Source organism: Polypterus senegalus, chromosome 16 (assembly GCF_016835505.1).
Source record: "Polypterus senegalus isolate Bchr_013 chromosome 16, ASM1683550v1, whole genome shotgun sequence".
Classification (NCBI taxonomy): Eukaryota; Metazoa; Chordata; class Cladistia; order Polypteriformes; family Polypteridae; genus Polypterus; species Polypterus senegalus.
Window position 1 is genome coordinate 55,287,776 of NC_053169.1, and position 21,562 is coordinate 55,309,337.

Consider the following 21,562-nt stretch of genomic DNA (forward strand, 5'->3'; position numbering starts at 1 on the left):
CTGAACTGTTGGCTTTGAGTTCTCGATGATGCACTTTTATTTTCACATAAAGTCTATCTCATTGGGCAGGTTTATAGTACTATAATAACCAAAATACAAAATTATGCCTTTTGTCTGAAAAGTGCTAGAAGAGTGGCATAGCTGTAGAAAACTTCAGAAATTTGCACATGACACCAAAAATCTAGGGATAACAAATACTAAGCAATTTAAAAAATATCTGACCCCTTTTCAAAACAGGGTGCAAGCTTTCAAAGTTTGAAAATGCAGTTCAATGTACATAACTGCAAAATATTTCTCTCAGGCAAAGGGGCACTAAATATAAATACTGTACATGATGCATTACACTTCTTTAAAGGAAGCATCCCTTGAAAAAGATTTAGTGCTTTACGTTGACATATTTTGTTGTCTGTGCAATATAAATGGCACATAAAATGCTAGGTAAAAATATATGAATATAAATCAAGAATCAGGACATACCAGCTCTTGAAGGTGTAATGAGAATAGCAACTATGTGTATTCCTGTAGTTTAGGCCTAATTCTACTCCAACAGGCTAACATGAATCATTCTTTTATGGATTGTTCAGTTCTAAATTATTATTATTTATACTTTATTTTGAAATCAAATCAAATTATCAGAAGTTTTAGCAAAACATTCTCTTTTTTGTATTGTTTCTTCTGTCATGTGCGCTGGTTCAATGACCTTTGGAGGAAACCAAGCCAAAGAAAATTGTTTATTGAGATAAAGCTACTGTAACCAGAAGCATTACAGTTTGCAGACTTTACAGTCCATCCAAAATGAAATTTTATTTCTATCTATCTATCTATCTATCTATCTATCTATCTATCTATCTATCTATCTATCTATCTATTTGTTTGTTTAATTTTCAATTGATTGATTAGCTGTATTATTTGTCATGTGAGTCTTTATCCTTGTTTTTTATGTTTCTGCTGCTGTGTGCATCTGAATTTCCCCTAGGTTTAAGAAAGTTTATCTCATCTAATCAGATGTCATCAAACATCCTCATCACTAGTTTATGTTTTAAGAATTTTTTGTACCTCTCAGATAGGAGTGATTTTAGATCCATGGCTAACACTTTAACAACAACATTTGCAATAAAACCAGATAGAATAATATTGCGCTATGAAAATTTTTTGTAATCTGCTCTACAAAAGTACTTGCACAAAGACATGTTTTGCTTAACTAGAGGAATCCTCCTATTCCATCCTCTAGTTATACAGTATTCTGTATTAATTAAGGAAAAAAATTCTTTATGAGGATCTGTTCAGAATTTTTTTTAGAATTTGACTAGAACTCATAAATAGATTTGTAAAGTAAGCATGCTGGGGCTGTGCTGAACATTTGTACTTTATTTGATGTTTTATTCTCTATGAAGAACCACTTTACAGGGACATTTCTTGTCCTTTAGTTTGGTAATGGTGGACTGCTGTTTTTTCTATCATCTTCAGAATATGTTACTGTACTTGTTGTTTTTTTTTTCTGATTGGATTGTGTTTTGTGCTGAAATTTTGTTTTTTTAAATAAAATAAAAAAGAAAACTAGTAATACAAATATGATAACTGATGTAAGAAGTTAACATGTATATTTCAAGCTAAGAGCCAACCTAATCCACCAGATTATTCTGGAGTGCATTAAAGTGCAGGTGAATGCCTTGGATAAATAAATGGGTTTGAAAAGAAAGTCAGCAGCTCTAGGTGCATTTGAGGAGATATGTGATCACCTTTGGTTAATATAGTTTGTTTCTAAATTTTATAAATAAAATATGACTTTAGGGGGTGGAGGTTATATAAAAACTGTGGCAGCATAATGTTTTGTTTTCTAATGTAAATAAGCACACACTACACTATACTAACATGAGTGGTCTTGACCATATTTTAACAACATCAGCTGCAGACTTTAAAATGGTTAACTAGTGATTAGATTCAACTCGTAACCTCATTGAATAAATGGCAATATATGCATGTGCGAGCACCTTCGAGTTTCAAGTGCTTTATTTGGCAGTTTTACTGCATTGTTTAGACATATGCTTATCCTAGAAAGTCCTGATAATTATGCAAGATATCAGCTTGGGAATTTGGGATTCTTCACTTAGATTTGTTCACACATGTGATTGATCCAGGGCCTGGGTTAACCTGAATGTGTCAAAGGCGCCTCTTTTAAATATTGATGAAAATGTCTGGAAGATCCACACATTTCATGTTATATGTACATTTACACCAGATTTACACCACATTTAATGTTGGAAATTAACATTTTTTAGACTTTCAGCTTTTTCAGGGCTAGGGAGAAAAGAGACAATCACTTTAGACCACCCTGTGACTCCTTGCATTTAGTCCCCGTGAGAGCAAAGTGAAGGTGACATTTAAGACCAAAAAAAAAAAGGTATATGTCAAGTGATATATCAATTGACTGGTCAGAGATTGTTATTGTCTGATTTCTTTTGCTTCTGAAATGAAGTCTTCCATCGGCTAGCAAGTATCTGGTATTTCTCAGAATTTCTAAGACAATCACAGAACATCCAAGTGACCAGCTTGGTTGTTTTGCAGAAGTTTGTTTTCTAGGATAAAGTCTTTGCAAAGTGTAAATTGGGTGTTTTTTGAAATACCAACAATTTATTTCTTATTATAGCCCAAAATCACACACGGAATGCCTCTGCTTTTGACAGCCCCATAGCTTGACTCTCTAAGAAGACAAGAAGAAACTCTCCCAAAAAGACCTTGCAGAAAAAAAAAAACATACAATGGAAGAAATTTTGGCAAGGGCAATTCAGCAAGAGAGACCCCCTTGTAAGTAGGCTGGGCGTGCAATGGGTGTCAAAAAAAAAAAGGGTAACTACAATACACAAAACAGAATGCAAGTAATCCCTTTTACAGAGCTAAATGGTCAATCTATCACTGCCACCTCTGAAATACAAGTAGAAGCTACTTTGTTCTTGCACAGTGTTCCTCGCCAGTCCCAGGTGCATACCACCACATCAGCTCTCAAGGAAAAATGCAAAAACAGATTGTATCTAGACATACTAAATACAGAACTATCACATATAAGGATACAGATTTGTCAAAATAAATCAAATCTAATCAGAAACTAATTAACATAAATTAAAAACAACAATTTCCTGCCAATCAGCTAACTATAGAATCACAGTCAAATTATAGAAAAGGAGTCAGGCAAGCCAGATACAGTCAGAGTCCTGGAGACCTCTACTGGCCAATCAGCAGCTGAGTCAGTGCTGGGCCCGCCAGTCTGATCATTCTTCCAGATGATTCCAGTGCTGCTTTAACTGAGATAACTTTTCCATAGGCAGGCAAGACACTTTGTAGAGCAGTGACACCAAGTGCAGTGTGAGGATACTGAGAAAAGAAACAGAATTGGGGAGGGTTAGTATCAGTTTATAAATCTTGTATTACTTATATTTTAATACTAATGACTAACTAAAGAGTATGCACAATTAATCAGCAGCTCTAGTCAGGGTATGCTAAAGTGAAATAGTGAGTCTTCAGACAGAAGGGGCTCCTCTTATAGTAGCAGGCAGACCATTCCTCAGCTTTGGGACCCTGTAAGTAAAAGCTAGACCTCCTACTGTTATTTCCTTAATCCTTGGAATTATAAGCAGGCCGGCATCTTTAGTGCACTCTGGTTTGTAAGTAATGACAAGTTCACATAAGTAAGCGGGGCCTTGGCTATTTAAAGGTTTATATGTTAAAAGGAGGATTTTAAAATCTCCCCTAAACTTAACTGGAAGGTCAGTCAACCAAACTGCTTTCACTTAAAAAAAACTGGCAGGATATGGTGTCTTTTATGTTATGTACATTATGGATTGACATTATCTTAATTTATACAACCAAGAAGGACCAAAACAGAGAAAACCTTGTTTTTCTGTTCAGTTCTATTTTCTTGACTGCAGACTTATGTATAGCTGCATTTACTGAGGGTTTCCAAATAGTTCAAAATGCAGCTACCAGAAAGGCTTTCCAGTAGTTAGTATGACTCATTGTACAAAGAAAAAAAACCCCTCCACAGTCAGGCTTTAGTGAAGTTCAAAGCAAACCGTTCACACAAAAAAATAAAGGAGAAAATTGATAATATATACGGTGGAGTTCAGCCCTTGAACACAGACAGACACGACACCAGATGTTCACAAACACGTTTAATTCTTCTTTTTCCTTGTACAGCACCACGCATTTTATAAACCAGCCAATCTCAGTCCCTTCTTTTTCTCTCTCCTCTTCTCTTTCTGCCATCTTCACTCCTCCACACGCAACCTCCATCCTCCTTCACCCGATTCCGGGTCAACTAATGGAGTGAGGCAGCCCCTCTTATAATGCCCCGGATGTTCTCCAGGTGCTTCATGATGATCATCAGGTGGCACTTCCTGGTGTGGTGGAAGTGCCGCATGAGCACCCAGAGACACTCCAGGTGTGCCTGGAATTTCTTCTGGCAGCACTTCCAAGCGTGGCCGAAGTGCTGTAATTCTCCGCGCTCTCCCCGCTCTCCCCTGGCGGTGGCCACGGGTCCCAACAGGGTTGAGCTTTTAAGCTCTGATGCCGTGGCCCCAGTGCAGACCAGGGCGGCTGCCCTCTTGTGGTCCTGGAGAGGTATTGTCCCTCTCCCGGACCTTCAGACGTCCCGGCTGGGCAGGACCCCCAGCAGTCCGCCACAATATCCACAAAGAAAAAATTCTTGTCTATGATGTTCTGTTTAAGGCTCAAGTGTCTTAAGTTACATTTCTTAAAGTTTTATATGTTAACACATACAGTAGGATTGTACAAACTGTAATGTTTTTAGCAGTCAAGTGCCGCTAAGATTCACACCGTCAATGTGACGGTGATTTATTTATTTTAGTGATGGATTACCAGGGACAACCCCAGCCTTGGAACGACACACACACACACTACAGAGACCAAATAAAGCACGCTGGGAACATTAAACGATAAAGAATATAGTGAAATTAAATGAACTAAATGAAAACAATAATACCACCCCTGACCCCTTCGGCGATATTACATTTAAAAAATAAACACAATAAACACACAGCAAAGTCCATGTAAACCAAACCAGATGAAATGAGAGGTGGTGAAGTTAAGACCAGCGATCTGTATGTTGAAAGGGTGAAAGAAAACTCAGTCCTACCGGTAGTTACTGAAAGGATGAAGTCAGATGGATGGTTCAGGGGAGCTCCTATTCTTGCGGGAAAGCCAATGAAACCAAACACAGTCCTCAGTGCACAGGTAGACAGACGATCCAGACCCCAACAAACGAATACAGTCCAGGACACAATGATTAATTAAGGTTCAAATAACAGCAGGAAGCACGACAGATAAACGTAACACACAACGCACCAAAACAAAACAAACTTTTTTTTTTTCTTGACACCTGCCCTCCTTTTAAATCCCTTTGGCCACCTTTCACACCAACAGCCCATGCAAGGACTGCTGGGAGATGCAGTTCTAACTACTAGTAGCATTGCTACACGTTCATACTCTCATAAAATTACACAACCATTTCTGTCTAACAGTTCCTGTTTCTTCCTGGCTGTCTGTCTACAATCTGAGGGCATTCTGTTGTTTAAGTGCAGTAATACAGCAGAGCATTAAGGCCATTCCAATAAACTTGATAGCTTATGGGGGAATAAACAGAATCTTCCATTATATATGTGAAACATACATTCTATTCAAATTAGGCAAAATCTAAGGTAAATTTGTCATTACCACTAATTTAAAAGATGTGGCTCTTACACTGTGTATTCCAAATAATTTCCTTTGAAAATATAGTTAAATTAGTTAATTATTTGCTTGTATTTAACTTCTACATCTTTAGATTCACTTAATTTTTTGTTGCATTATAAGCTCAGTACCAGCAAGACATCCATCCATCCATCCATTTCCCAACCCGCTGAATCCGAATACAGGGTCACGGGGGTCTGCTGGAGCCAATCCCAGCCAACACAGGGCACAAGGCAGGAACCAATCCTGGGCAGGGTGCCAACCCACCGCAGACCAGCAAGACAGATTAAGGACATTATGGCTCAGCATTGCAAACCATGTGTGTTGTTTTTATCAGTTACACCTTTTTATATGCTTTTATTTATTTTCCTCAAGTAGAGTGTCATGTTTCAGCAGTCATGTTTATAACAAAGAAAGGGGACATTGCTGAAGAGCCACAGGTGAATGGGGCATTTGCTTAAAAACCCAGAATGCCACGTGTGCTTTGTGTTTTGCACAGATTCCAGTGAAAAGGCAACTTTAACTTTTCAAACGGAGTGAGGTATCCAATATTAGCCCTGAAATATGTCATAATTCCCATGTGTCTGCCTGGACAAGATGCACCTAAAGGCAGCCAGAGCTTTCCATTTTATTAGCTGGCTTTGGCAAATACAATGCCAAAACGTGCTTGGCTTCAAAAGTTAAAAAAATATAAGCAGTGTATACAAAATATAGTTCAAGGCCTCACTAGAAGTAGTACTGTAAACGTCTGACTTTGGGATGAAAGGGCAAACAAAGAATCTTTATAAATAAAATATTTGTTACAGAGTAGGTAAATAAAGAATAAAGCTCAAAAGAGCCAAACAAGTCAAAACAGACTGAAAGGCAACCTACAATACCCAATTCCCAATATGTTAAACTGAAGTCAAAATCTTTAAATGGAGCAAAAAATGTCAAAAAGCCAGAAAATCCAATGAGATACAATAAACCAAAAGCAGAGGATTCACCAACAATAAGCACATGTAATACATTACAGAGGGACTCCAATTTCCAGGAGCCTCTATAAGGCTGGGGAGCAGTCAGTCCAAGAAGATAGACAGGTTGGCCCCACCTCTTGGGGAACCACAGAATACATGGGATATGGCAGAAGAAATATTCACATATAAAAATCAATCAATAAGCACTTATTTAAAAAAAAAAACAATTACACAAATAATAAACATAAATGGTAATAACCAAAGGACATAAAAAAGGAACTTAAACATAAACCAGGGTAGTGATCCAGGCTTAAACGCTGTTCTGTTGAAAAAGTGTTAGACATAATGTCATATTTCTATCTTTCATGAAATAATTTGCTGTAAGTTTTAAGACTTTGAAGGCAAAATGAATAATAAATAAATACAAATTTGGGAGTAACAGCAATATGAAAAAACCTTTTATCTATTAGTAGAAATTTGATGTGAGATTTGTTTCATTGTTTTTGAAGATTGTTTTTCTAATCATTTTTGAGATCCGTTTCATATATGTCCACTTAGTGAGGTGACTTGTCATGAAAAGGCCAGTGGTTATAAATATGAATGTGTCCCATCTTGTGATCTAGTATTATGCTTTAAAAAAAGTAATCATTACATTTCATTCCCCATATAAATTGGCATATTACATTTGAATTGGAAACAAATATGAATCCACAATTTAAAGTGTGGATATTTAATGTTTTTTGCAGAAATAGGTTATAGTTTTAATCTGCAATATTCGATTTTGTGTTGTGATTGAACATTGAAAGGTTATTTACAGAAATGATCACATTTACTTTTGTCCGCTTTCAAACTTTTTATTCTTATATGTTGATGAATTGAAATATGTATATAATTGTTTTTCTCTGCTTTGTTAATAGCAGCAGTGACTGTATTTCCTGCATTATTTTTTCTTTCTAATAAATCCTTAGTTGTACAAGTAATGGTTTGAATAGTATAGGCTATGGAAAAATCCCTTCTTGTAAAGTGGCTGTTTTTTGTGTAAATATGTGGTTTTGAGCAAATGTGCTGACAAGAAGACTTAAGATGCATCCCAATAAAACTGTTTACAGATGGTTCATCAACAATATCAAAACAAAAGAGACACACTGCCATCCATCTTACTTGATGTTGAATGTACACTATAGCTTTTAAGTCTGCTGTTTTGTGTTTATAAAGTATCGTCTGACTCAGTGGCTTCCTAAATGTAGTAATTTTTTTCCAAAACAGTTAACTGAATTCACCAGATTTTAAATTCTGATTGAAATGAAAGAGGCATGAGATTTCTAATAATTTTAGTTTTGAAACAACCACCTGCACTTAAGAGCCTACAGAGGTAATAGCATCTTATTGAAGAAATGGTTCATGTGAATATAGTCTTTTTATTGTTAGGACTCTTTATAAAAGAGTTAATTTTCATAGTATATTTAGATATTTTTTGCATGCATATTTGAAGAAAAATTATATCTTTTAATCAATTATATAAAAAAGCTTATCTTCTTTGGTTGAATTTGTGTGGACTTTATTCTCTCTGTAGGTGGTCTGACTTCATAGAGTTTAAATATTTTTTTTCCTGCCTCTGTGAAAATTTACAGTAGTTGCTTCTATTTCTTTAGACGAGAATTAAATTCAGCAAAGATAATATGCTGAAAACCTCTCACTTTTTTAGGAGCTTCAAGGATAGGATCTGCTCTTACACAGCCTGATTTAGCTTACTTAGGCCTGTTTTTGACCAAGCAGTTTATTACACTGTGTCACACACGTGTGCATAGGAGGCAGCTGAAGGGCTTAGAGAGGACTGATAATACATCTGCCCGTGGGGGGGCGGTGTACGCTGACGCTCTTTCTAAGTTCCCTGCAGGTCTTTCCCAGGAAATCCTACCCGGTCTCGGGTCTGAGGATGATGTCACTTCCCCCCAACGTCCTATAAAGCCTCCCGCCTTTTCTCTGGGAGGCAGTTCTGTTTTGAACTCTGTCGTGTAAACTTGACTTTGCATGAATCATTTGCTTTTGCAGCCAGGGTACCGCATTAAACGGGTGGCTGCCCCAACCCTTGCCATGTGTCTTGTCTCTTCTTCTCACAGTGGCGTAGTCGGCAGGATGATGTCCCTGAAGAACCCGGGGCAGGACCCTAAATCAAACCAGGTAGGAAAGTACCGGGGCTGAGTTGCTGGGCTGGGAGTGCGCTGGGGGGTCAGGAAGGACCCGGTGCAGGCTCTGCTCCACGAGGGCAACCCTGGGTTGAAGCCCTATCTGGTGGAGAAGGTGGAAGGGACCCACAGGCGTGGGCTGGTTTCTGGGGAGGACACAAAAGGGGCTCATTATGCTCTCCTGGGCAGGGGAGCTGAGCCGCCCATCGGGACCAAGGTCCCTGATAACGATGGGCTTTCCCCAGGCCAGCAGGTGAAGGAATTGCAATCCTGGGAGTTTAACCCAAATAGAGTGCTCCCAGAACAAGCTATGGCTCTCTGGCAGCAAGTGGGTCTGTGGCTACGGTCATTTGAATCGACCCCTCTACAAATTGTGCAGCAGGTTGCCTGTTTTCTGCTGTTGCAGCACCTACCCCAGGACTTTGCCCAGCCGGCCTGGGATGACTTCCATTCCATGCAGGAGCTCTTACAACTCCTAAAGACCCCAAGACCGGCTTTGAAACCTGGGCGGGCAGAACAGCCCCTTAGTAGAATTCACAGGAGCTATGTCCCACTGAGGAAGTCCCTACCACGCACTCCGGAGCCTGTTCCGAAGTCGCCGGACCGCCTGGCCTGCGACCTGTCGGGGAACAAGGTGGCCTGTAGGGGATGCGGCAGTGTGATTTGTGTGCCCTTAGCAACCCCCTGGTGGATAACCATACGGGGGAGCTTCTCATTAACGGACATAAGGTGACGGCCCTGTTTGACTCCGGCAGTAACGTGTCTGTCGGTGCTTGCCGTTTTGTTTTACCGCAACAGTGGATTAAAAGAAAGACCAGTCTTAAATGTATACACGGAGATGTCCGCATGTATAAATCCGCCCGGTGTTACGTATGTCTCGAAGAGACTCTTAAAAGACTTACCGTAGCGGTTCACCCAGATCCTCCGTTTCCATCAATCCTAGGGCGGGACTGCTCTGAAAGTAACAGCGGTAGACTAGTGAGCATTACCGGAAAAGCTTTGGGCCTAGTTATAGGTGAGAAAGACTCATCTCAAGCTGCCTCCCCGCCGTGTAATCAGACAACAGGGAGTGGGGCGGAGGGCCAAGAGAGTGATGCAGACACTCCCGGACCGTCGAGGGCGGATACGTCATCAACCAGCACCCCGGCAGAGCGGGAGGAGTCTCAGCCCCTTGAGGTCAGACTGGACCCGCTCTCTGAGTTGCACTTTCAATTTAGAGCAACCCTGGCTTCTTTCAAGAGAGAACAGTGGAATGACGACTCTCTGAAACACGCAAAGAATGCAGTAGTCCTCGTCAACGGCCGACGCACGCATCAGCCCATGCCACAGGGACCTCGCTTCGTCACTGAAAATGACTTGTTATATCGGGTCGCTGAGCATGAGGGGAAAGACCGGAAGTTGCTGCTAGTCGGTCTGCGAGTTAGCACACTCCCACCTTCTTGGGGGCCATCTCGGTTCCGACAAAACACTGGAGCGGATCAAGCTCTGTTTTTTTTGGCCGGGGATTAATGAGGAGGTTCGCTGCTTTTGCATTTCCTGTCCGGAGTGTCAACTGCGGCAAATTCCCAGGAGGGACCGTGCTCCTCTTGTCCCCCTCCCCCTGATTGACGTCCCTTTTGACCGGATTGGGGTCGACATAATAGGACCCTTAGAACCCTCAGCTCGAGGACATAAATATATACTCGTCCTCGTGGATTATGCAACCCGATACCCTAAGGCCGTTCCGTTGCGCTCGGCTACTTCCAAAGCAATCTCACGGGAACTAATAGGAGTCTTTGCGCGAGTGGGCGTCCCTAGAGAAGTCCTAACGGACCAAGGGACACCTTTTACCTCGGAAACGTTCAAGGAGACTGCCAAGTTACTGAAGATAAAGCATTTAAAAAACGCGGTGTATCATGCTCAAGCCTATGGGTTAGTAGAGAGATTCAATCAAACTCTCAAACAGATGCTATGTAAGGTGGTCAGCGAGGATGGGAGGAATTAGGATCAACTCCTCCCCCTCATCCTTTTTGCCTACCGGGAAGTTCCCAAGCCTCTACAGGCTTCTCACCGTTTGAGTTGTTATACGGACGACAGCCCCGGGGTATATTAAATATTTGGAAAGAGGGCTGGGAAAGGGGAGGCACTTCCCTCAACAAATATTCTGGAATATATCGCCCAGTTGCGCGATAGATTTGATACAATTAGACCCATTCTAAAGAGTCATATGGAGGAGGCGCAAGCAGCACAGGCCCGCCTTTATGACCGTAGCACGACTCTCTGGGAGTTCCGCCCAGGGGATCGAGTCATGGTGTTGATGCCTACTTCTCACTCCAAGTTGCTCGCACATTTTCTGGGCCTTTATGAAATTAAGGAGAGGAAGGGTTTGATCGACTATTTGGTGAAACAACCCAATCGTCGACCAAGCGACCGGGTGTATCATGTGAACCTGTTGAAACCGTGGAAGGAGAGGGACCTCGATCCCTCTTCCGGTCAGCCCCGCTCACTCTTCGCTCAAACAAGTTCCCTTAATTTCTGCGAGCAGTTATCTCCCAGACAGAGGCAGGAGCTGGAAGCAGCTATCCGCTCCGTCCCAGAGGTGGTGAGTGAACAACCTGGCCGGACTTCTCTGGTTGCACATGACATATTGACTGACCCGGGGGTGATCGTTCGAGAGCGGCCCTATAGACTCCTGGAGGCAAAAAAAGCCAAGGTGGAACTGGAAATCAAGCGAATGCTGGAACTAGAAGTGATCAAGGAGAGTTTTAGTCCCTGGTCCAATCCCATCGTCTTGATTGCTAAGCCCGACGGCAGTTGGAGGTTTTGCAATGACTTCCGACGGCTTAATCAGGTTTCCCGGTTTGATGCTTATCCCATGCCTCGCGTGGATGACCTCCTCAAGAGGCTGAGACCAGCCAAATTCCTGACTGCACTTGACATGACAAAGGGGTACTGGCAGGTTCCTTTAACGGAGTCCGCGAAGGAAAAAAACGCGTTTAGCACTCCTAGTGGGCACTGGCAGTATCGCGTCCTTCCATTCGGGTTACACGGGGCGCCTGCGACTTTCCAGCGTCTAGTGGAGAAAGTGCTCCGACCCCATAACTCGTTTTGTGCTGCCTATCTGGATGACGTCATCTATTCCAGCACATGGAAGGCACACATACAGCAGGTCACAGCAGTATTGCGGACATTAGGAGAGGCCGGGCTTCAAATCAACCCCAAGAAATGTTTCTTCGGGTTGAGAGAAGCCAAGTATTTGGGCTACCTGGTGGGCCGGGGTACTGTGAGGCCACAGTGTTCCAAGTTACATGCCATACTGACATGACCCCGTCTGCAGACCAAGTGGCAGGTCCAATCCTTTCTCGGTTTGGCCAGGTACTACTGCCGGTTTGTGCCTCGCTTCTCCGAGAGAGCGGCGCCCTTGACCGACTTTACGAAGAAAGAAGCTCCTAACCTAGTGGTATGGTCTGACAATGCGGGGGCTGCATTCAGTGACTTGAAAAGGGCTCTGACTTCAGCACCTATATTAATCACCCCTAACTTTTCTCTTACATTTGTCCTCCAGACGGAAGCTTCAGACACAGGCTTGGGAGCCATGTTGAGCCAAAGCGTCGACGGTGTTGAACACCCCATAATGTACCTGAGCCGGAAACTGTTGGACCGGGAGACCAGGTATGCAGCGGTGGAGAAGGAAGCTCTGCCGATTAAATGGGTGTTTACGTAGCTGCGGTACTACCTCTTGGGTCGGGTGTTCACTCTGGTGACGGATCATGCACCTCTGATATGGATAGCCCTTCACAGGGAGTCGAATCCGCGGGTCATGAGGTGGTTTCTTGACCTGCAGCAGTACAAGTTTTCGCTCGTTCATCGGCAGGGGTCTCTTCATGCCAATGCTGATGCCCTCTCCCGGGCTTACGACCTCTCGGTGCAGGCCGCCCGACCCAACAGGTCTGGGCTGAGGGGGGAGTCTTGTCACACACGTGTGCATAGGAGGCAGCTGAAGGGCTTAGAGAGGACTGATAATACATCTGCCCATGGGGGGGCGGGGTACGCTGACGCTCTTTCTAAGTTCCCTGCAGTTCTTTCCCGGGAAATCCCACCGGTCCCGGCCCCGAGGACGACGTCACTTCCCCCCAACGTCCTATAAAGCCTCCCGCCTTTTCTCTGGGAGGCAGTTCTGTTTTGAACTCTGTCTTGTAAACTTGACTTTGCATGAATCATTTGCTTTTGCAGCCAGGATACCGCATTAAACGGGTGGCTGCCCCAACCCTTGCCATGTCTCTTGTCATCCCTTGTCTTCTTCTCACAGCTGCTATGAAGTGCTACAGATGTGTGCATCTTATCATTTTGCTAGCTGTATTATCCAGCTTCACCAGTTCACCAGAGAAATTTCCTAAAACAATGGGCCTCAGTTATATTGCTGAGGATTAATCGGGTGTATCACAACTACTACCCGTATGTAAGTAACTTTTTTTTTTTGTTTGTTTTTTTCTCCCTGGGATAATGCTTTTAGTTTACTGGAGCTTCTTACTCTTGAACATGCTGCATACAATTGCACTTGAGTAAAACATTTCTGCGCTCGATCTGTGCTTTTCCTAGTGACTGGGATTTTGTTAATGGTCATTGCAAAACACAATTTTACAGGAAAGTATATTCTTTTAAAATCAAACTTGTAATTAGAAGGAATAATGGGAATTTTGGGTATAAATACAATTTTTCCCTGCAGCAAATCCTGTAAAAGTGGTAGCTTCAATTAGATTTGAATGTAACGCTTGCACCGTTACAAAGTTTTGGAGGGTTTAGATAAAACACAATATACCTTAAAAAGTTGTTTCCTTTAACTTATTACATACAGTGTGCACATTTACATGTCCCATGGAATGAATGCAGCGTTTAAAGCACTGTACAAATAAGAGCAGGTGAGAAGAAATAATATTGTGAAATATGTACAATGTCCACCGTCTCCTTCCAATATTGTGAAATATGTACAGTGTCCACCGTCACTGTGCTCTGTTTGGACCATTTTAGAGAACTTTGCAAGCATTTAAACTGCGCAAGGCACATCGTCACTCCTGGCTTATTTTGTACATAGAGCCTGAAGTGACCTGATGCACAGTACGGGCAGTTCCCTGATTCTGCTTTGCAAACTGTTGCAGCCTGATCCCCAGAGGACACCCTAGTTCTTTGCAGTATTGCATGTGGTTTTCTACAAAGTCACCTCTCCATCTTCACATACTTTGAAGTTTATGTATATAACACTGTTCGACAATCCAATCCGGTCTGAATTTGTATGTGTTTTACTGCATTGCAAAGAGTTAAGAAAAAGCCAACAGATTAGGGAGTGCTGTGTATACCCAAGGAGGCCAATCTCATCTCATCTGTGAGTTTGGCCTAACTTTTCTTCATCCATTTCACATCTCACTTTCTATTCAGCTCTCCACCGCTTCTCTTTTTCCTTTGCAGGATAGTTGCTGGCCCCAGCCCCATTTCTAAACCCAAATACAGCCTTATCTTGTGTAATCTATAAGAAACTGTAGATTGTCAAGATGGATCCTCGCCAAACTCCATGCATGATTTTTTTTTTTTGTTTGGAGATCTGCGGCTTTCTCCAAGATTGATCAATGTTCTATGCATGGTAGACCAATGAACAGAGATGTTCATCAGTTCCAATGGTTACTTCAAGGCTTTAGCTGTTACTCTAAGATGACCACATTGAGCATTCTGCATTGCGCCTTTTGAGCCATCTTAACTAGGTGCTCACTTCTGGGGTCAGTAACCACACTACTAAATCATCTCCTTTTAAGCCCAGTTCATCTAACTAATAAATATCTACTTTTTCCAGCGTCATGCAACTCAGCAATTCTTGATAGTAGATCTTCTGAAATCTTTTTTATGAGACATGCTTCACATCAGCAGATATTAGCTTGCAGGGGCCTCACCAACTCCCCAAACCTGACACTGACAGATGCAGACACACATTACAGTACAACGCAGCCTTTATTCTGCAGTGGGAATCCCTTCCAAGATGTTTCCCACTTTACCACCACTGTACACAAGCACAAGGAAATAAAAACCCAGGAGGGCTGCCATCTAGCACTCTGGGGAGTTAATGCCCTGTTCATGTCACCTCACATCACATGTCAGCTCACCTTATTATGGGAGATGTTCGGCGATTCCTTCTTCAATAAGACAATAGTTTTTCATTTGTACTTAGCTATTTACCTCACTCTCACTGAGGGAAACTTGAAAGAGGTATAAAGAAATTGAAAAATGGCCATCAAATAGTGTACCTCATTGATTTTTATTAGTTTAGATAAACTATTAATCTGAAGGGGAAATTCAGATGCAAACAGCAGCAGAAACATAAAAATTAAGGATATAGACTCACAGGACAAATAATGCAACCAATCAATCAATCGATAAATAAATAAAGGTAAACTTAATGAGTACATTAGGTGGAAGCTGCACTTTTTAAGTAAATGTCACAATTCACAAAGAAAAAGTACAATTTTAATGGAACACATTTTTTCATGCAAAGAGCATCACAATTACTGCAACACTGATCATTTTACATACTGCTAATGAACTTTAAAAACTATTTAAAAAACTACTGGAACAATATGTACAAGGTGCAACTGACGCCATTGATGAAATTCAGTAAATCTCTGAGCCAACTGCGCTTGAACTGGCTGCACGCAAGCACACAGAGGTAAACGGTGATACTTGCAGGCTAGTCTACTGCAGCAGCTCAATCCTAGGGACAGTGATGCTGCAGTTCTGCCAGGACCAACAGTGGTCATGAGCTGGCTGCTCAACGAATGTACAGCACTGACTGATCAGCTCCAGTGTGGTAAATTGCAGTGGGAACCAACAATAGCTGGTTGCGGCGTTCAATGAATGTACGTCACCGAATATACTCGGCTCCTACATGATGGCAAATGGCACTGGGAAACAACTATAGCCGGTTGCGGTGATTTAAGGATTAAGAAGAACAAAACGGACATCACGAGAACACTCAGCTGGAGATGCATCACAGGGCAGAAGTCAATCAGCAGCAAGGAGAAATGGATAACGCTGTAGTGGTCCGGTGCTGCTAAGATTCACACCGTTGTGAAGATGGTAATTTATTTATTTTTATGGTGGAGATTCCAGGGAAGCACCCACCCTTGACCCGACCCGCACGCACTCACAAACAGAGACATAAACAAAACAAACCGGTAATCAAACAGCAAATAAAGAAAATAATGATAACAAATGAAAACAATGATACCACCCCTGTTCCCCTTACAGCAATTATACATTAAATACAACAAAGCACCAACAAAACACACACAGTAAAGTCCATGAAAAACAGCAATGTATGTAATGTATGTAAATGAAAATGGATAGTCCAGAGATGCGTACGTTGAATGGGAATGTAAAGATAGTCCTACTGGTTGTTCCTGAAATTGTGCAGTCGGGTGGACGGGTTCAGGAGCGCTCCTTTCTTCATAGGATGGCAATGAATCCACTTACAGTCTTCATGTACACAGGCAGATGGCAGACCATCCAGACCCCAACCATGAAACGATCCAGGATAAAACAAGTAAGTTCACGTAACCCAACAGAAGGCAAGCAGACAGGCAGGATCTTGAATCACAAATTACAAAAACTTTTTTTTCCTTTTGGTCACCGGCCCCCTTTTTAAAAGCTTCGCTGACATCCTTTGACCCCAACAGCCCCTGTACCCTCAGCAGAAGACCAATCAGATCCACTGCAGGGACTGGGGAGTATCAGTTTCAAATTCTAGTAGAGTACAACGCTCTCGGATTGGCTCCTTTCACCATCCCAAGCCGCGTTTTCCTGTACGGTTGCTTCCTGTTCTCTCTACAATGCAGTATTGCCACAAAAAAAGCCATAATAAATTGTGGAGGATATTTGCGGTTTCCGCTAACAATTATTAGTTAGGTTCTAAGAAAAAATCTGTGAGCAACTGAGGCCATGAACCCTAAACCGTGTCTTCGCATGGGTCTACTGTATAACTTCTTATTATTGAAAACAACAGAAGTTTCTTAGAAGCACAGGCAGAAACTCAACAGACAATTTTTACTGTGAAAAAAATGAAAAAAAAAATTCAATAGGTGTTTTCTTGAAGAGTAAAACTTGTGCATTTAAGGTTTCTCTGTGATACACTGGTACAAAAAACAGCTGTATAGTCAGACATATATATCTGGATAGCTCACAATTAAAAATGACTGCATTAATTATTAATGCAGTGCAATGCATTTGTATACTGGAATTATTATATAAAGGGGCATTTTGTAAGTCAGTTTAATGAAATATGTTATTAATTTAAGTGTCATTTCCATTTTCTGCAGGTAAATCATAGAGGAAGAGTTAATAAAAAGGTGTATGTTATTGATGAAATTGGAAAAATGGAGCTATTCAGCCGTTCTTTTATACAAGCAGTGCGTGACACTCTTGACAGTGAGGTGACAGCAGTCCTTGGCACAATTCCTGTGCCGAAAGGGAAGCCTTTAGAACTTGTGGAAGAGATAAGAGACAGGTCAGACATCATGATATTTACGGTAAGTATCTTTAAAATTGAAACAGATGTTCAGAGAAAATAAATTATTTTGTTTTATAATTCAGAAATAGTTTCAACAGTGTGTGGTCTACAGGTGGCATACCAACTCCCCAAACTTGACAGACAGATGCAGCCACAAGACCAGCAACACAATTTTTTTTTTCTGTGGGAAATGCTTCCCAAATCATATCCCACCTACACAGCACAGTTACAAAGCACTATATGTACAGCATGCATCACTTTTTTTTTGCTATCTTTCTTTTCCTCTCTTTCTCTTCTGCCTCCACTGCTTCTGGCAGACATCATTCTCTCCCTCCTGACTCTGGCTCCTGGAGCAGTGGCAACGGGCTTCTTTTAGCCTGCGCCAGAGAGTACTTCTGGTGGCTCATTAGCGTGATTCAGGAGCACTTCCAGGTGAGGAGGAAGCCCTACAAAGTAGGGCTCTGCAATCCCTGGAGCATTGTCTGGTGGCACCCACGGAAGCCAACAGGGCTGTGCTGAACTCCAACTCTCAAGAAGCCCTGTGGGAATCTGAGGCACCTCTGTAAGCCAGTGGGTCTGCCATCTAGCACTCTAGGGGAGATAATGTTCTGTTCCTGTTCTCTCCCCTGGTCCTTCCTTTATGGAGGTGTCCCTGCCAGGTAAGGGTCCTGGCTGTCTGCTATAGGTGTTGTATATACCAGAAATGTATGTGTGAACTGGTTTTATTTTAGACTAACCAACCCGCGGCGTAGCATACGCCACATAATTATCAACGTCTCAAGTCTCTGTGTGTGTGTGTGTGTGTGTGTGTGTGTGTGTGTGTCTCTCGCGCGCACGCGCCTGTGTGTGTATGTGTGTGTGTCTCTCTCGCGCGCGCCCGTGTTTGTGTGTGTATCTTGCGTGCGCCTGTCTGTGTGTGTTTGTCTCTCGCGCACACCTTTGTGTGTGTGTGTGTTTCTCGCGTGCGCCTGTGTGTGTTTGTGTGTGTTTCTCGCGCGCCTGTGCGTGCGTGTATCTTTCGCGTCTTGATTAATGAAAACATTCTTGGCAAATGCTTTTGCTCTCGCTCGAATTGTTGGTGGTCGAGGCTCTGTCGTGAATATCCCATGGTCTGTCTTGCGTGCCATGGTCGGCCGCTTAGTGAATTGTTAGTGGGCGGGGCTCTGTCTTGCGTGCGTCTTGCTTGCCATGGACTTGGTGAATTATATATATAGATCTTAATAAGCTGAAATGTTATGTAAAGTAAACTTTCTCCAAAATCGTGAAGTCAGATCTTTGATAAAATTATGCAAGATATTAAAATTTTTTTTTTTGTTCATCCCAATTAAAATTTTGATTTGCTTGAGTAAAAAATGACAGACTGGTGATACCATAGTATTTCCAACATGAAATTGATGATTTACATCTGTATGAGAGTAGTATCGACTGTTTTAAAAGAAACAGCTTACATCTGCATTTAATTGCAGGAAATGCCACTAATAAGCACTTATAGATATTTTTTTAAAGATCCAGTTTTTCTAAGCACAAGCTTTGTTGTACTGCTACAATATGCCAAGTATTCACATTCAATTCTACTGAATTTTTGGTACATACAGTATGGTTTTTATTTTATCAAAATAAACCTTCCCCTTTCTTGTGATGGTTACTTAAAAGTGTAAATACTCATTTATTCACAAAGTTTAAAAGTTAAAAAATAATTATGATGGGTGCAGTGTACATTTTTTATAATAAAATTCTTATGGCAGTAGCTGGCACAGTGGTTAACACTACACTTTTCCCAGTCAAATGTTCCGGATTTCAATCCATTGTATGGAAACTGTCAATGTGGAGGTTGCAAGTCTCCTTGTATCTGAATGTTTTTCCTCCATCTTCTCCAGTCCATGTGTTAAAATGTGCATGATGGGTTAATTGACCGTTTGTATATTGCTAAGAGAAAAACTAGAAGTGAGATGTGAAGGGATCAAAATAAGAGATGTGGTTAAGATTCGGGCAATGATTGTAACTAGAAAATCACTACTGAAGTATCAAAGCCCTTAAATGGTTTTAAAAAAATAAGCCAAAAGGGTGATTGAAAAATATCTTAAACCAAGAGATCAAAACAAAACTTAGAGAAAGCACAAAGACATTTCTTAGTATCTGCAAATTCAGATAATGAAAGGTCATCGGAGGCAACTGTATATCCTCTTGCTCTGATGACACCACATGCCACAGAGTTTTAAATCATATCCAGGTCAACAAATAAACAAATGTCAACACCTGTGGATAACAACAAAATGGTGCATATAAAACCAACATAGAAAAACATAATCTCTATGGTCAAAAATGTCAAAAAGGTGAAAAAATATTACAGAATATTATACAGTATATATGTTCACAAAATTTGTATTGTTGTCCGCTTGAGGATGAAAAATGGAAAGGCCGTTGGTCCAGATGACATACCTATGGAAGCATGGAGGTGTTTAGCAGAGATGGCAGTGGTGTTTTTAACCAGATTGTTTAATGGAATCTTGGAAAGTGAGAGGATGCCTGAGGAGTGGAGAAGTGTATTGGTGCCGATATTTAAGAATAAGGGGGATGTGCAGGACTGCAGTAACTACAAGGGAATAAATTTGATGAGCCACAGCATGAAGTTATGGGAAAGATTAGTGGAAGCTAGGTTAAGAAGTAAGGTGATGATTAGTGAGCAGCAGTATGGTTTCATGCCAAGAAAGAGCACCACAGATGCAGTGTTTGCTCAGAGGATGTTGATGGAGAAGTTTAGAGAAAGCCAGAAAGAGTTGCATTGCGTCTTTGTGGACCTGGAGAAAGCATATGACAGGGTGCCTCAAGAGGAGCAGAAAGCAGGAGACAGAGCTGGAGGTGGCAGAGTTAAAGATGCTAAGATTTGCTTTGGGTGTGATGAGGATGAACAGGATTAGAAATGAGTACATTAGAGGTTCAACTCAAGTTGGACGGTTGGGAGACAAATTAGAGAGGCAAGATTGCATTGGTTTGGACATGTGCAGAGGAGAGATGCTGGGTATATTGGGAGAAGGATGCTAAGGATAGAGCTGCTAAGGAAGAGGAAAAGAGGAAGGCCTAAGCAAAGGTTTATGGATGTGGTGATAGAGGACATGCAGGTGATGGGTGTAGCAGAACAAGATGCAGAGGACAGAAGGATATGGAAGAAGATGATCCGCTGTGGTGACCCCTAATGGGAGCAGCTGAAAGAAGTATTACAACTTGTGACGAACTGTAAATTGTTTTGCAGGGAATCCCAATAGTGATCTCAGTGAACGCACAGACTAAATAACACACAACGTTAATATGTTATTATTTTTAAATAAAATTATGTAACACCTAGTGCTTTATGTGAAAAATCCTTTCCACCTATTGGTATAATAACTGTATATGTCACCTGCAAATAGACACTTCTTGTGTTTTATTGACCGACCTCCCTTAGTACTCTGAATGAATTCTGGCTCACTTTTCCTTACAGCACTGCTTTGACTAATCGCTGTTTGTGGGTTTTTCACCATGATGTGCACATTTTAGTTTCTGCCCTAATGTCGCAGAAAAGCTTAAGTCTGGGTTTCAGAATGCAGCGTTAGCGTTTTTCCAGTCATAAGTGGGTCTTGGTTGGCCAAAAACTTACCCTTTTGGTTTTCTGCTGACAGAAGAAACTCTTGGGAATAATCCTAATACATTTAAGCAAACATAGAGTGAGCATTCATGCTGTTAGTAAGCAATGGTTTGGGACTTGTTAAATTGCCATGGCCCTCACTCTTACCCAGTGTCATTCTGATGACTGAGTCATGAGCATTGGCCATAACCGAGACCCACAGATCCTTTGGTGCTATTCCAGGGTCCTTTGTGATTTCTTCAGGCGGCTTTGGTAAAATGGCTACTATGGGAACATTGAGTAATGTAACTTTGACCATTTTTTTACAATATACCCCTCACAGTAGTTTGGTAAATCTACAGAGCCTTAGAAACCATTTTATAAGTATAACAACACTGATAGACATAAACAAATGCTTTTCAAATTATTTAATAAATTGCTGTGTTGTTCACAACGTCAAATTCCAAGAGCCAATGTCAGACAGGTTTATATTGGGTGGACTAGCTAAGACAATTCTGTATGATAACTATCGTATTTGAACATCCAACCC

The 21,562-nt window shown here is 41.5% G+C and overlaps 1 protein-coding gene across 1 annotated transcript in view; it reads left to right on the forward strand.

Annotated features, from left to right (window-relative positions):
* Window positions 1–21,562, forward strand: part of ntpcr (nucleoside-triphosphatase, cancer-related) — a 40,951-nt gene that overhangs the window by 10,308 nt on the left and 9,081 nt on the right. The window contains exon 4 of the mRNA XM_039738640.1: window positions 17,221–17,430. Coding sequence (XP_039594574.1) covers window positions 17,221–17,430 — 210 coding nt within the window. The remainder of the gene's footprint in view (window positions 1–17,220; window positions 17,431–21,562) is intronic.